At 33.6% G+C, this 16,974-nt stretch overlaps 2 protein-coding genes across 2 annotated transcripts; both read right to left on the bottom strand.

Moving 5' to 3' along the window:
* Nucleotides 1-5,432: 5,432 nt before the first annotated feature.
* Nucleotides 5,433-9,087, bottom strand: LOC122587299 (AT-hook motif nuclear-localized protein 14-like). Its single transcript, XM_043759430.1, has 6 exons — nucleotides 8,859-9,087; nucleotides 8,214-8,266; nucleotides 7,935-8,066; nucleotides 7,342-7,494; nucleotides 5,989-6,423; nucleotides 5,433-5,812 (listed from the first exon to the last, which is right to left on the bottom strand). The coding sequence occupies exons 1-5, from the start codon at nucleotides 9,085-9,087 to the stop codon at nucleotides 6,178-6,180; spliced, it is 813 nt and encodes a 270-aa protein (XP_043615365.1). The 3' UTR covers nucleotides 5,433-5,812; nucleotides 5,989-6,177.
* Nucleotides 9,088-13,156: 4,069 nt separating this feature from the next.
* Nucleotides 13,157-16,974, bottom strand: LOC122586360 (leucine-rich repeat receptor-like protein kinase PXL1). The gene is made up of 2 exons (XM_043758385.1): nucleotides 14,173-16,974; nucleotides 13,157-13,881 (listed from the first exon to the last, which is right to left on the bottom strand). The coding sequence occupies exons 1-2, from the start codon at nucleotides 16,826-16,828 to the stop codon at nucleotides 13,484-13,486; spliced, it is 3,054 nt and encodes a 1,017-aa protein (XP_043614320.1). The 5' UTR covers nucleotides 16,829-16,974; the 3' UTR covers nucleotides 13,157-13,483.

Raw genomic sequence — 16,974 nt, 5'->3', positions numbered from 1 at the left:
AATAGAAATATATTTCATTTACATATTATAAGATATTAACGATATAAAGTTAAATACTTATAATTATAACCCGTATTTATTACGTTATATGATAAAAATATATATAAAGTTACAATTTAATAACTACAAGTAATTTTTAAAGAATAATATAAAGTTGATAAATTAGTTTTCATAATTATATCATTATATTAAAAACTTTCTATAATTATATAACGTTAAAAATTATTTTCCATAATTAATAATCATATTTAAATTTATTAAATTAAACTTAAATCTAAAAAAGCTATAAAAGATATATGACTCCATCATTTTAATCTAATGCTTCTAATTAAAAGTCGAACTTCATCCAAGGTTCAACTTTTTCATTTTGAAATTAAAGTTTCTTTTTTGTATATATCTAGAGATAATTGATTCGAACTCCAACGGTGACATCTACGGTGGAAGTTATTTAATTAATGACTTGCATTAATTATATCCTTGGTTTAGAAACAAGATAAGGGTCTACACATAAAATTGCTGAAGTTGCTTTCTTATGGAAAATAAGCTAGATAATACTAATTAAAAATCCATCGGTTTACTTGAAATTACTTCGTGTTACTTTGAGTATTCTCGTATAGCAAAGCTCGATCACTAATGACATATACTAGCAACAAATTTACATACATTATACCTAGAGAATATAACTTTGATATTACAACTAATATATTAGTGAGTGTAGACCACTAGACCTCAAACAAAAATATCACTTACAACACTAGCTAGAGAAGTAGAGATAGCAACCTACCTCATTTATCTGTCTTAGCAATTAATATATCCATGTTGATTCTCAAAATAGAACATTCGTTGCTTTTCATTTTTTTGCTTATGATCGATCAGCCACCAAATGCCGACTTTATTTGAACACTCAATCATAATTCATGTATTTTATTATATATAAGCCATTCATTTTAAAAAGATCATGTCAAAAGGAACCTACACTATATATATTGATAATTCATATATGCTAGTATATATATTATAAGAAAGCCATATTTTTGAGTTGACACAAATTATTGACAATATTGTTGAATATATATATAATATTTCAAGAAACCTTAGGCAACCCCAAATTGTTATCTTTATTTTTCAGTTCACATGCAGGATTATATATACATCTGAAACATTTAAAGTTCGCCTTCTATAAGAACTAGTACATTTTCAAAGGGTTAAGGTATGATTTTGTGTCCTATCGTATGGAATGGATATACAAGTAGTTGAGGAACTTGTGCTTATGGATAAAAAAAAAACTTTGACAAGTTATCAAGAAAATTAATATTTGCACCAACATAATATATCTTTTTGTATTAAAAAATCTCGAAGTTAATTAGTCAAGATGATGATGTCACGCAAGATCGATCGTATTAAAATGTATTTCTATGAACCAATTCCTCATTTGTTTTTGAAATTAGATACATGAGTAATCAAAACCATAATTTCTTAATTATATATATATTTCCTAGTTAGCTCAAGTGGTTGAGCACCTGTCTTACAAGCAAAGGGTCTTGGGTTCAAGACTTGGGAAGTACATAGGAAGTCTTTTTATGAAGGCTTGTCTTGGGTATACTCAGGTTACAGTCTGAGGAGGCAGGGTTTACTTCTGTTGATCGTCGTGCCTTCAGGCGGATTAGTAGGAGGTTTTTCCCCCTATCGGGTATTTGAAATAGGCATTTCTACTTCGAGGGAGCTCTCTAACGCGGACCCGATTAAGACAACGTATGTTAAACCTCCCGCTGTCGAATCGCGACACGAAGTTCACAAGCAAAATTCACTTTAAAAAAAAAAAGCTAATCGACTAATCTTGAAATAATTCTTTGTATTTATTTAACGTCAAAGAGACGATGTATTAATTGAAGGTCATAATTACTTTACAGATGATATATATACATATAACGATTAGTTATAACCGAATGATAATTACATACGTATCGATATCTATATTCATATCTATAATACCTTATAAAGCAAACTGGATTCCTCCCTTAACTTAATTAAGAACCTGATAAGACAAAAATGCCCTTAAATAATCTTCCATGCTAAGCACCCTCTCACGTGATATACCAACTATGCCCTTCAACCATTTCGTCTCTAGCAAAGTAAAACCCTATCAATGCCACCACCAGATTGTCTTCCCCACCACCGCCGCATTGCGCGGGTACTATGCTCGTTTTATTATAAAGCAAATCTCTTTTTAAGTTTCAACATTAAATTTAAATTTTAATATTGATTTTACGTTTTAACAATTTATCAAAACTACATTATATCAATAACCTAAACTATCCGTCATCATCGTCATCGTCGTCGTCATACCGCCGTCATCACCTGTCCTCACCACCGCCATCGCCGCCACCGCTACTTCCACGCGCTACCACAACCCGTCACAACAGATGCGGGCATAACTCTAGTGTTACTTAAGACATATTTGTGTGAAATATGTTGTTATTTCATTTTTTATTTTTTTTACAGGTATGGAGCGAATGTCATAACAGATAGTGTAGGCCATATTATTTTAACCGGTTCCACGCTAGAGAGTTTTTCATCTAATAACTAGGAGGAAAAACCCTTATAATGACAAAATATTAGGAAAAAATCTTGTGCCTTTAATCTCAAAGATGAATCTCCTAAAATCCGATCTCTCACTAAGAGACTTTCTTATCACTGGGTTATTAACTTGTGGTTATTTTAGATATGAATCAAAATATTTATACTACCGATAAATTTATTTATTTATTTATTTTTACCGATCTATAAGTTACATTACAAAGTGAATAATACTAATTTTTATTAATTATTATTAATAATATAGAGAAAACTTTTTTTACTTTATCTAAAAGAGAAAATTAAGAAAATAAAATAGAAAGTCGAAAACCAATGAATTATGAGAGTATGTATTAAATCGAATAAATGTCGACATGCGAACGCTTATTGGTGTTGAAGAAAGGGACAAATAAAGAAGATCGATTGTATGGTAAAGAAAGCACATTAATTAAAAATAAAATCCACTAACTATATTTTATTATAAATAAAGAAAACAGTGCGTGAAGCCGGTAATTAGCCTCTCATCATAATGACACAAACTGGGAAGATATAATATTTAATTTTTCCTTTAATTATAAATTATAAAGTAATTATAGGGTGGTAATTATGAAATCCTTTTTAATAATGATATATTAACTTGTGGTCTTTTGACTAATTATTAGTATAAAAAGACCTATTCGTACGTTTATAAAATAAATATTATGAATGGCATGGTCAGAAAAAATAATGTTTTCGAGGTTGGATCAAATGATGCTTTAATTTCTTAAACACGGATATACTTAATAAAGTACATAGAATGTATGTAACCACCTATATATCAATCGACCTTATGATATTATTTAACTTAAAACGTTAAATTATGTAATTTAAAGGGTGAAAACTATCTTATATCATCGAAAATTCGAAATAGTTTCTTAAAATGAAAAGAATACGAAGTTTTTTAAAAACGCGTACATGCTCTAGATACCATAACAGCTCCAACCTTTTTTAACCGAAATTGGGTTATCCACTTGAATGCACCACTCAAAATTGAGACCTTGAAAGTACAAAAAGGCTATAATCTTGAGCCCGAACCATCCATCCGTATATGGGAATACACATATATGCCATATCCAAAAGAAGAATTTTAAGTATTGCCACTTCATATCACTCACTAATTAATAGCCTTTCAGTTCTAATTAAATAATTGACCTTGGTTAGATTACAATTCTTTGATTATAGAAACAAATTATGGCCTAAGTCATCAATCGAATGAAGCATTAAAGCCTCCAAAATGGTAAATCTTATCACACAAAAATTGTCACTCGAGTGTCACACTTAACCTTTTTTTTTTCTACCCGAATCATCACATTGTATACTAGAGTACTAGACCCCACAAGGCCACAATATCACACGTAATACATCATGATAAACGAAAGAAATTAAAACGATAAGACTCGCGGTCCACCAAACTGATTGTCCTCACTTTGTCCCATCACTTCTGCTATCACTTTGTTCCTCCAATGATTCACGACTCACAAAAGTCAAAAGTGATTCGGCCCATTGAGATGGTTTTATTGTATTAGTTCAATGGGCTTGGCCCATTTGTCATGTACATATTGTTAATTAGAAATTAGGACTACGGTAACGGTATTTATGGATTAAAAATTCTTTAGAACCAACTTACTAATCCAAATATAAATCCAAAAACTAAAAACCCAAGTGTTTTGCCAAGCTTATGTGTGTTAAGATTGTCCTTTTTCATTCACGAATAAGCTAAAAATCTTAAGCCAAGAATCTGGGGCATTTTGACAACACATTAACCAATTTGAATAAGCTGGGCCAAACGCATTAGTATATTTATTTTTATAACAACAAAAATCATAGCAACTTTATCAAAAGAATGAAATAAAAGAGAACAGACACAGAGTTACACGTGAGAAAAAGAGAGGCCCAAATGTCATCCTTGAACCCATATATAAGTAGGTTGAACATCCCGTATTCCCGTAGTCTCAAAGGTACACAGTTAGAAAATGCCAATGACAATCTTCTTTGATAAGTGAAAACATCATAGACACGAAGATTCAATGGTGGACAATGGGGGTGTTTGATATGGTGGAAGGCGGGCATTGGGTTCGAATCATGGAACGGAAAGATGATCGATAGTTAAAGGCAGCAGTCACTTTAGTGATTGATGGTTTATATGAGAAATGTTACTCTAAACATGGATAGGAAATAAGTACACTGAAATGGATGTCAACAGATTATGGTATTTTTTTCGGCTAAAGAGCTTAGTCAGTATTGGACGACCTTACTGCCTAGTTCAATCACCCCTGTTTCGGAGTAATGTCCCATCCATCTGGTTCATTTATGGGAACCGAATGGAGGATGGAAAGAAGAATTTTGCCTTACCTTCTACATAAGAATCCTTTTGGTTTCAGACAACACAATTCTGAAGGTCAAGGTGTGTTTAAAAGCTCAGCCAAAGTGGAGTACAATGTCCCATGCCAATGTAACGGCTTCATAATCAAGAATATGCTTCCAAACACACCCTGTTTCTTTTTGTTTCTTCATGAGACCTCCAAGTCATTTTGTCATAAGAAACGTTCGGTAACCTTAACTTCGAGAAGAGCAGGTTCAGTTTCAAGAGCATGATCACAGTTTTACAAGAGTCGAGAGCGGTAATAAATTTGGCAACCATACAGACCGCCATCAATGGGGATGTAAATTAGTCAATATCCACAAAGGACTATGAATGCAAGTATGCAAAAAACTCAAGAAGTACCCATTTGAATGGCACATCAGAAAGACTAAAAAGGATAGTAATTCTAAGGGACTAAAACGTACACACTCCCTATCAAGAAATCACACACTGGATACGAAAACCGCATCATACACTGAATAGAATGAGAAAACAACATCATACAACACAAATCAAGCTCTTTAAACAATGAAGCCTCAAATTACTCGTGTAACTAAACAATTTCTAGTACTCAACTCAAGTGCAATACAAAGAAAATAAAAGAGGAGAAAGAGACTGACAACATGATGTATTTAGTTGAATACTCTGCATCAATTTATATATGTACTGATTTCATCAGGTGAAGACTTCCTCAATTTCTCTTATAAACCATTGTCAATTAAAGAAATTCACTCTACATCAGAAATGCTAATCATAAGATGAAGACTTCCTCAAGTGAGCATATGCTAGTTGGTAGCTATTCTTCGAACATCGACCAAGAACGATCCTCGCACATCCCTACAAGCAAAACGCCATTAAGTACATGTTAAAGCAAAACCAGTTTATAATATCTTAAAGCGAGAAATGATCATGATCCCCAATCATACAATTTACCTACCTACATCTAACTAACAAATGGTCATATTCAGGCGTCTTTATAAGGCAATTTAGCTACAAAGGACAAAAATATATACCCGAAAATGTAAGAATCGGTATGAGCACTCTTAGAAGATCATTCGCAAACCATCCCCATGGAGGGATCGGAGATAGTTGACATCTCTTAGAAGTTCACCAACATTATTATATTGATAATCACTATCGTCGCCCAATACTGAATGTCCTGCGTTAGAATCAGGTACTGATGGGAAGCCTACATGTGGAATTTATGCTCTGACAGAAACATCGTTATCTGTAACTGCATTTGGAACTGATGCTACAACAGAAGCATCATGATCTTTAACAGTATCTGTAACTAGAACTGATGCTACAACGGAAGCATCATTATCTTTAACAGCATCTGTAACTGCATTTGGAACTGATGCTACGACGGAAGCATCATCTTTAACAGCATCCGTAACTGAATCTGCGACTGTTTTCTTACTGCTGATAACAAATGTGCCAACGATTACCTGGAAGACCAATTGTAAGAAGTACCAAATAATATGTTACCATCTGTGAAATGATAAACATCTTGATAAGATAATACTCTACAGCCAAAGCTTTTTACAAAGGGTATTACACACTTTAATTCTTGATTATATATAGAAAACTTGACAAAAATTTGTCGTAATCTCCATGGGGAAAACAGATCCTCAAAACGGAGACTGCAACAGGTTTCTTTGAGCTAAGGTAGAAATATGGGTGGGCCGAGTACCAGATCAAAATGGGCTTTTTTATTGGTACAGGTCAGACTATTGAGAGGTACTAGTCTAAAATACTATTTGTGCAACATAAGCTATGATATGTCAGTAATTATCTAACAATTCATTTGAACTCATTTAGGCCATTGGCATTGGATGGAAGATAGGTGAGTAGTGGGCGTGGTACCACGTTGGAACACCGTCGCCAACCTTCTACCACGAGTGGTGACGTCAAATTGAGTGGTCAGACCACACACCCCATAATCCACTTTCTACCAATCACCGTCATGTGATTTAACTTTTTTGTTTTTGTTTTTAAGTTTACTCTTTTTAAATTGTAGTGAGTGGTGAAGTGAGTGGTCGGATGCCAACAAAATTTGGATGAGTGGTGAGTGAGTGGTGGAATTGAGGTGGCATAATGTGATTGATTAGAAGTGAGTGGTGATAAAGGAAGTGGGAGGTGGGATGCCATCCCTCTTAGGAGTTAGGAGGCTTTATGCATCACAAATGTACGTTAACCGACTTTTGACTTGTTTAACCCTTCAGCACAAATTCCTTTCACGTTATTTTTTATTTGACCCGTGAGTGATAAAACACAATCCATATCAAACCACTCATAAAATCATGGTCTGAACTGTTACATCCCCCCTTTAAACGCCCTATCTCACAAATTAAAGAAAATACTACCTGCACGAGGCCCGCAGCTATCAGTGGTCCGCCAACCCCACCTCCAACAATTTGCCCTTTGTTACCAGACATACAAATACTCAACCCACCAGTCCTGCTTTCACCATCAGCATGTACATAAGATCCACAAAGTGATATAATGTCAAAACTCCCCTGAGAAAATAGATGCAAAGAAACAGTATTAGTTGTGTATTCCTGTATTTCACCTAGATGTGGTAAAATGGATGGATCGGGCAGGTTAGGAAACAGGTCAAACTGGGTCATATTTAATACATGTCGAAACTAGTCCAGTTTTTGGCCACAATTTGTCGATTACCAAATTATTTGATCACCGTATAATATGATTTATTGAACTATTTTTTTTCCTGAAAAATAATGGATTAATTGAATTTAAAGGTAGTCTATGCAACATTTGACCCATGTCATATGTAACAATTGTTTGTTTAACCCTTTAGAGATAATAAATCAACCAATTCCACCTATTCGAATTAATGTGGGTCAAAAGCCTCTAGTTTCACAAGTTTCTATTCGTTCTTATGTAACGTTCTAACAACCATACACGAAATTAAATGTAAAAGTATAGAAAAGTAAACCCTGTATGTAATTTTGCTGCCCCATGCGTCTGGTCGGCCTATTGATGCACTAGAGACCACACCGGATGCAGACATGATACATATCTCTTGTTTGCTTTGTTGCACAAATGACATTATCTTGTGGTTAATATCCTAAAAAAACGAAACAAAACGATATAAATCTATAATGGGTCTGGATAATCAACTTACAAATATACAGAATTACAGAATTGTATAACATATTTAAATAAATTCAAAGTTGCAACTAGAAAATAAGAGATGTAAACCCAAAATGCATACCTCTCCAGTAGTGACATTGATGATATCAAGTGTAAAACCATTGCTATCATTCCCTGAATTAGAAAAATAAAAATTAGGAAAAAGGAAAAAAAGAATCAAAATTATTTTATTAAAAAACTAAACATCAATACATGTTAATTAGTCAAACACAAGCGAACAGACCCACATACAATCTTGACTTTACATGCTTACTTACTTTTTTTCTCTTTTTTTTCTAATCTTATTTTAAGACAATAATAATTAAAAATACCTAAAAATTTTATATAATTGGGAATTTTACAAACCGCAAATTCAAAGAAACAAACTGCATTGAAGAAAAAAGTATAAAACCATTAAGTAACTCCTTTATATATTCAAGAACTATAATAAAAATAATAATATGGTAATGGTATTCATTAAATTCAAAAAAAAAAAAATTTGCATGCAAGATTAATTTTTTATTATAATCTTTTTTCTCAAAAAAAAAAAGAAAGAAAAACAATCTAATGCATACAAACAAGCAAACTAGCCCATATACAATCTATACCAATTTACACATTTCTTGAATCTCTAACAAATTACAATGAATTATATATATACACACACACATGTAATTCTTCTAAAAATAATTTAAAGAAACAGCGGAGAAATGGAAAGAAAAGTAACCAAGAAAAGAATTGTTGGCAGTAGCAGAGGGAGATGGAGAAATGTGTTGTTTTTTAGTGGCTAAAAGCAGTTTCTTGGCAGCCACAGCTTCTTCCGGTGAGTTATACTTTCTGGGTCTTCCTCTTTTCCGTCCGGCCACGGTGGTCGCATCGGTGGTGGTGGTGGTGGTAGTGGAAGGTGGTGCTTGTGGGAAAAGGCTAGGATCACGGTCAATTTCAGTTATTTCCATTTTTTTTTATGGCTGCCTTGAGATATTTTGTAATTATAATTATTTTATGGGATTTTATTTGATTTTTTACGTGACGGTTTTGGAACCCATTTGCGATATTTGTGGACGATATTTACAATTGCATTGCATTCGATATATAAACTTAAAATTGGTAAAAGTAGTTCAAGTAACGTACTAATAAAGTAATAAACTACTAGTAAAATTTTAGTCTTAGTATTAACTAATTTGGCAATGAGTTCGAATTTTCTAAGTCAAGGTAAAAAAAAAATTTTTTTTTTTTTCTTATAATAACGAGTTGAGTTAGCATTCGTGATAGAAAAACCATTTGTGCTTTAAGTTAGGTATGAACATACTTTTATATTCTTTCCAATTTATTAAATATTACATTAGTTTGCAGACTCTTCCGATAAATGATTAGTTTCAAAAATTATAGTTTACGAATTTTGTTTCAGAAATATTATTCATAACATTTAAAAAAAAAGAATTAAAATACAGAGAAAATGGTTATTTATCAAAAATTTAATAGATTGAGTTTTTGTTAATTTGTTATAATAGTATTTATTATAAAAACAAAAGATGAAAATAAAAAAGAAAACAATTAAGAATAAAAGTGAAAAGAAAGAAGGGAGGAAAAATAATTTTAAGAGAACAATGAAGCCAAATTATAACTTATTTAAAGAGTTTTCGCGTGAACAGTATTATTTTTGTCCTTATTTGTCGTGTTAACTTAAATATAATATTTGTCAAATAAGTAACATGTTTGAAACTTGGTGTAGTGGTTTGCGGCTTTACCTGAAGGAAGGGAGTTCGTGGGTTTGATACCTTCCTTTATATTGTTGTTGTTGTTTTTTTAAACATTTTGCCCCCTTCTTTTTTTTCTTTTATCTTTTTTGCCCCTCCTGTTTCTTTTTAATTATGTTCACCTCTTAACTTTATATAATTTGTGTTTTTTTTCCAATCTTTTTTAATATTTGTTTTTTAAAACTTTTTTTTTTCACTTCACATTTTATTCAAATGGTATATATTTTGTTTTTATCTTATTTATTTTGTCTTTTATCTTTTTCATTTAATATTCGTTCTTATTTTTAAATGTTTGGTTTTTATACTTTTTTCACATGTAACATTTGATTTTTTTAATTCACTTTTTCATTTTATTTTCGTATTCCTCTTTGTTTTCTTTTGTTCTCTTTTTTATTTATTTTTTTAACATTTAGTTATCCCCGGCCGTTGGCCGGGTATAACACTAGTTAAGAGTAAACTTTTTTTTACTCTTAAAAGTTTTTTTTAAGAGTACAACGATGCCAAACTCTTGTTGCTTTTGCGGAGGTAACGAAGCAACAAAAGTTATAAAACCATAAACATCTGTACTAGTCAATCTGACTCTTGTTGCTTCGTTACCTCGCCAAGATGGCGATGCAAGCCCACATGGTCAACCGCGACAGACACTGATCTCAAGGGAACACCGTCATTCAGAGTGTATCTGACGTGAAGGTGGCTTACCAAGCCGAAATCAACCGAATATAAGCCCCCGATCGGGCTCAGAACACTGCCGAAACTGAGTATGTAGTATATCTTTGGCATAAGATCGACTGGCTGAACCAAATTATTTTTCATCTTACCGCTGCCTCTTCTATTTTCACAGCCACGCTTGACCACTCATTATTCTCGCAAGACAATGTCGGTGGTGGTCAGCATGTAGATTATCATACTGACCCGAATAAGGAGTACGTATCTCGTCAACCGGAGACGCTATCGGGTCTCCTGAAGCATATCCATACATTCATTGTAACGACAATAATGTGGACTCGGATTATCCCGAGTGTTAGGTTTATGTAATGTTTTTAATAATTTTAGTAATATTATAAAATGTAAGGTGTTTTAATGATGTTAGTAGTATAATGTAATGTAATGATTTTAGTATTATTAGTTTATGGTTTCAGTAATATTTGTTTTAAATTAAAGTTTTTATTTACTTGGTTAAAAGTAAATAGAAAATAAATAAAATAGAAAAGGGCGGGAAGGAGCGGGGAAGCATTCCATACATTTAAGGAATGAGCGAAGAGGAAGAGAAAAAACAAGGAGAGGCGGTGAAGCACTCCTCCAACCTCAGAAAAAACTTATTCTCATAAGTATTTCGCGAACCAAAATACCCACACTGCCTTTGTTACCATGACTTTTATTTGTCAAAAGTGGTTTAGATATAACAAAAAGAAAAGAATTTCATATAGGTATTACATTATTCGATTTATGCATGATCTATATGTACGATTTTCAATTAGAGTTATATAATTTGGTAAATTAATCTAACCTTGCGATAAAGTAAAAGTTGTAAAATGCTGCAAAAGAAAACTAATACGAGTACCTTACTTAACTTGCTTTGAGTTCAAATTATGAATCTTCACATTCACAGAATCACTCAATCACAGTATATAAGTTTTGAACTAGATTTTATAGCCGCGCTTCGTCGCAGGCGTTGATATATTAGCAAATAATGAACGTTGTATACATAGATTTCACGTTTAGAGATAAAATTATATGTTTACTAAGCTACAAAAGAACTTTATTCATTTATTTATTTATTTGACATAACAAAGTGAATATAGAATATATGTGATATTTTATATTAAGAACTTGTATGTGATATATATTTAAAAGGAAAATATATATGCAAAGCATGAGTAAAAAGGAGGTTTATAATAATACATGTGATATTTGTTATAAGATCATCTTTAGTTAATCAATTTTATTGCCCGACTAATTAAAAGAATTAGTTATGTGACTCAATGTTTATTATAACTTGTATTGTATGTATTGTATAGGACTATAGGTTATGCTTCATTGACAGATATATACACCAAAAAGTATAGTGAGTTTTTTTTATCAAAAAAATTGCTAGAGTAAGTTTGAGTAATAATCATTACTTGTATTTATTTATTATTGAAAACCACGTGTAGGTTTTATGAAAACGGTGGATGACACATTACGACCCATCACACATTAACACCTACCCTGATGAACAACTTACCAAATCCCATATTATAATTTAGTCTTTATCTATCCAAACCTCTCCTACTCTCCTCACAAAAAATATCCTTATTTTTGCAACAAAATCAATCACCATATCATTATGTCAATTTCTGTGTTGCTATCTGTGCCAAAACAAAGAAGATGGTTTTTCGTTTTCGATTTTTACGACGGTAAACGAAATTGCCGATGTTGATTTTATCATTATTATTTTTTTGATCTGTCGATGCTCATCCAATTGTGAAGATTTTATTTATTCTGGGATCGTCCTCATTTTGCAGTCGCCACCGTCATCAGTCTATCCGAGCCACCCACGACTTAAATTTGTTTATGAGATTCGAATGATGTTGTATTATATTTAAGATTGTTATTATTGTTGCTTATTATTATTTTTTGTTTTTGCTATTGTTGGAGTTGATTTGGAAGGCTATTGATTGTTTTAGCAAACGACAACATCAGAGTTTAGCTTAGGGTCAGCGGTTTGGGGTTAATCGATCATGTGTGTTGGTTAAGGTAGGTCGTTGGTGATGTTGCTCTCCAAATTTGGACTTGTATATGGTCTTAAGATTGTTGGTAGTGATGTTTCGTCGGCGTTTTTATAGATGCAGTTCAGGTGGTTATCGATGGTGGTGGCCAAAGTTTTTACCGACAGTTTTGGTGGTGGTCAAGGTAGGTGGTCGGTGGTGGTGGCCTAAAAATATGAATTTGGTTGAAGGAGATTGAAGGCTTACAAGTAAAAAATAAAGGGAAAGGTTGTGGCCAAGTATTGACCGTCAAAGAAAAAGTAGGAAGAAAAAAGAATAAAAAAATACCCGTTTGTGAGTTGCACGCAAACTCACGCACGGGTTTTAAATATATATAGGGAATGATCATAAATAATAGTATTTGTGGGCTTGTGGCCATGGGGTTATGGACCAGCCCGTATTGAAGAGTACTGATTAAGCCCACCATAGCCCATCTTAATTAACTACTAACAGTAACACATGTTCAACATTTTTTTATTATACTTTTCTAACTTATATTCTAATACAAATAAAATCGGTCATCAAAAGAAATGTAGTTCTTTAATACATCTGAATAATTAGGTTACACTATAACATATAGACAAATAAACATGAGATTTCTTAAATGGTTATGTAAGTTTTCAGCACTTACACTTTGGCCCAAAATACACAACAAAGGTTTAAGATTTCTTACATAATAACAAATGTACAAAGTATTTTCACTGGATGATCTATAAACTTGCGATTTCAAGGTCAAAATGACAAGAAAAGTACGTATTGGCTTGTTTTTGTACCGATGTTCGACGAGTTTCTTGGTGCGCATACACGGCCAACTGGGCAAGTACTTGTCTAAGCAAGATTTACTAATACTACAGCAGGCCTATGACTGGTGAGTTGTTGAAAATGGGCTTGTCTTTGGCCCCAATATCATCACAAATACTTTTTCTTCTTGGTTTTGCTTCTCCAAGCATTGTGATCACATCCCTCATTGAAGGCCTCTCTTTTGGTAACTTGTTAGTGCATAAAAGTGCAATTCTTAGCACCAACAACATTTCTTCTTGGACAAACTTGCATTCCCCTCCTATATCTATATCAAATGTGCCTTCCAATTCTCTCTTGTTCATCCGATTGCGAACCCATTCTACTATATCGACCGAGTCACCAAACGACGGGTCCAATGGTTGTTTCCCTGTTAATAACTCTAGTAGCACCACCCCGAAACTGTATATGTCGCTTTTCTCGTCTACCTTCAAAGTGTATCCATATTCTGTAACAAAAGAAAAAAGTACTAGTTAGAACTTAGAACATGTCATTTGAGTCCGATTGCAACCATTCATGAATGTATGATTAGATGATTTTCGACCTTTTATTTGACCCATTTCAGTTTTAGCTACTACCATTTCGAGCAAAAATTCAGTATGTACATTTAATAAACTTCAAGCAAAATGGGAAAAAAAATTTAACAAATTGATCATTACCCATTCTATTTAATTATACTTATGCCTTCAATTATATACTCGTATAAATTATAACTCAAACTTAGAACAAAGAAACTAACCTGGTGCTATATATCCGTAAGATCCAGCAACCATGGAAACGGTCTCATTCTTCCTAACCATCGTCCGAGCCAACCCAAAGTCCGCAATCCTAGCCTCAAGATCCGCGTCAAGAAGGATATTATTCGCCTTAACATCACGATGTATGACCGGCGGGTGACAATCGTGGTGAAGGTAAGCCAAACCTTGAGCTACACCAAGCGCAACGTTATATCTCGAGACCCAATCCACCAACATTCGTCCGGATTGCTTCCCGTGCAACGCCTCTCCAAGGTTCCCATTAGGCATATACTCATAAACCATCATAACATCGGTTTCGTTATGAAGGTAACCCAATAATCTCACTATATTTCGATGCCTTAATCGACCTAGAAGATTCACTTCTACAAACAAGTCGTCCCCATTTTCAATATCGGGCTCGGATCTCCACAGTTTCTTGACCGCGACCGACGAACTTGAAGTGTGGTTCGTCGTGGCTTTGTACACAATCCCACTTCCACCCATTCCAATCACATTTGATTCTTTTATACTAGCCATTATATCTGCACTTGTAAAATGAAGTCTTTGAAAAGCTATGAGTCTCCAAGGCCATTCTGTCCTGCTTTTCATGAACCACCCATCTAAGAATCCGTACAAAAACCATCTTTTATAAAGCCATCGCCCGGTGAAAACCGCGAGGCCGACTAGTAAAATCACACAAACCCCAAAAGCAAACCCGAAAATGACATGTTCAACATGAAGTTTCTTACGGGCCGAATTAGTCTTTCGAGTATGTGAACATGGCTTAAGAATGCCACCACAGAGACCCTCATTTCCGACTAGATCATTGGCGTTTATCGTCATTAACATTCCATTATTCGGGACAGGTCCTTCGAGCTTGTTGTAAGAAAGATTTACTGTCTCTAAAGCCGGCGAGCTCCCAAACGACTCTGGAATCCGTCCGACGAACGAATTGTTTGAAAGATCAAGAACGGATAACATCGGCATACTTGCTACCGATGTTGGGATTTCTCCGGTCAATTCGTTGTGACTTAGATTCATATTTACTAACTTCTGACAAGAAGATATGCTCTTTGGGATTTTCCCAGAGAATCTGTTGCTTGATAAATCAAGTACAGATAAAGAGGGGGAATCCTGAAACTGGCTCGGGATTCCCCCATCTAAATAGTTGTCAGAAACAACTAATGTTTGAAGATTAGGCATTGACAAAATACTATAAGGCAAACTCGACACGAGTTTGTTTGAAGACACATCGATGAAAGAAAGTGAACTCGATAGAGTTAGATCATGAGGAATTTGGCCACTTAAATTGTTATGCCCCATTTCCAAACGTTGTAACTCGGGTAACTTACCGAATCCACCAGGAATCATACCCGAAATCAAGTTATTCTGAACACGAACACGAATTAAAGAAGAACAAGTTGAAAGCCCAATTGGGAGAGAGCCCGAAAACCAATTGTTAAACAAAATAAGTTTAGTAAGATTCCCGGAATCACACAAACCAGCCGGAATCTCACCGGATAACGAATTAGAAGAAACATCTAGCCATTGTAAAGGCGAATTCATTCCAAGATTAGAAGGTAATGAACCATTCAAAGAATTCTTCCATAATTCAAGAATTTCTAAATTTGGCAAGTCACCAATTCTACTTGGAATAAAACCTGTAAGCTGATTACACATTAGATTTAATAACTTCAAATTTTTTAAATCAGCTATTTCCTCTGGAATCTGACCCGAAAATTTGTTATCAGACAGATCAAGATAAATCAATGAAGAAAGATTCCCAATTTCGTTAGGAATCTTTTCTTCAAAACTATTTTGATACACATATAATGTAGTAAGATTTTTAAGCTTACCCAATTCTTTTGGAATTGGCCCAGAAAGTGTCCCAACTGCCAAATCCAGATACTGCAAATTTTCAAGATTTCCAATTTCGGCTGGAATTGGACCCTCGAATTCGTTGTATCCGATTATAATAACTTCTAGAGATGAAAGCTGACCGATTTCTGGTGGAATTTGCCCTGTTAGATTATTCCCTGATAATCCAAGAAACTTCAAATTTTTCAAATTTTTGTAACTTTTTGGGATTGTTCCAACGAAAAAACTACCACGAAAATCGATTGTTTCTAGTAAAGTTGCATTGCTAAGATACTCTGGCAGGTACCCTGCAAAATTGTTACTAGAAGCATTGATGGTTTTTAGTAGTGTGGCTCCTTTGCCAAAACCAAAAGGAAACTCGCCAATGAAGTTGTTTTGACTGACGTCGAGTGTCTCGAGTGAACTTAGGTTCGAGAACGAGTCAGGCAGACTCGAATCGAACCCATTTGAAGAAATGTTTAGAAAAGAAAGATGGTTCAAGTTTTGGAAGTCATTGGATATGTTTCCTGTTAGATTCATGTTGGAAAGATCAAGCTTATTTACAAAACCATGTTCATTGCATGTGACACCAGTCCATTTACAATGTGACATATTACTAGGGATCGAAACGTTTACGTTTACGTTCCAATCGCGTAAATAGCCTAAAGAATCGATGAAAGACGATTTGATAGACAAAAGAGATGAAACTTCATCATTTTGTGCAAGAACAAAAGGAATGAAAATGATAAAGATGGTAGTACTAATGAAAGTAGCTAAAAATGTGCTAACATGACTTTCCATTTCTTTTTTGAAATGAAAAGGTAGAATATAATGTTATGATTATATGATGAAAATGTTGTATATATCTATAAGATACTTTAATTGTAAAGTTTCATTATTTCATGGTGGTTTAGATATGATTTTGAGGAGATTAAAGATGAAAGTGA

This window comes from Erigeron canadensis, chromosome 1 (assembly GCF_010389155.1).
Source record: "Erigeron canadensis isolate Cc75 chromosome 1, C_canadensis_v1, whole genome shotgun sequence".
Classification (NCBI taxonomy): Eukaryota; Viridiplantae; Streptophyta; class Magnoliopsida; order Asterales; family Asteraceae; genus Erigeron; species Erigeron canadensis.
Note: the sequence above shows the minus strand (reverse complement) of the source record. Positions and strands in the feature narration are given on the sequence as shown.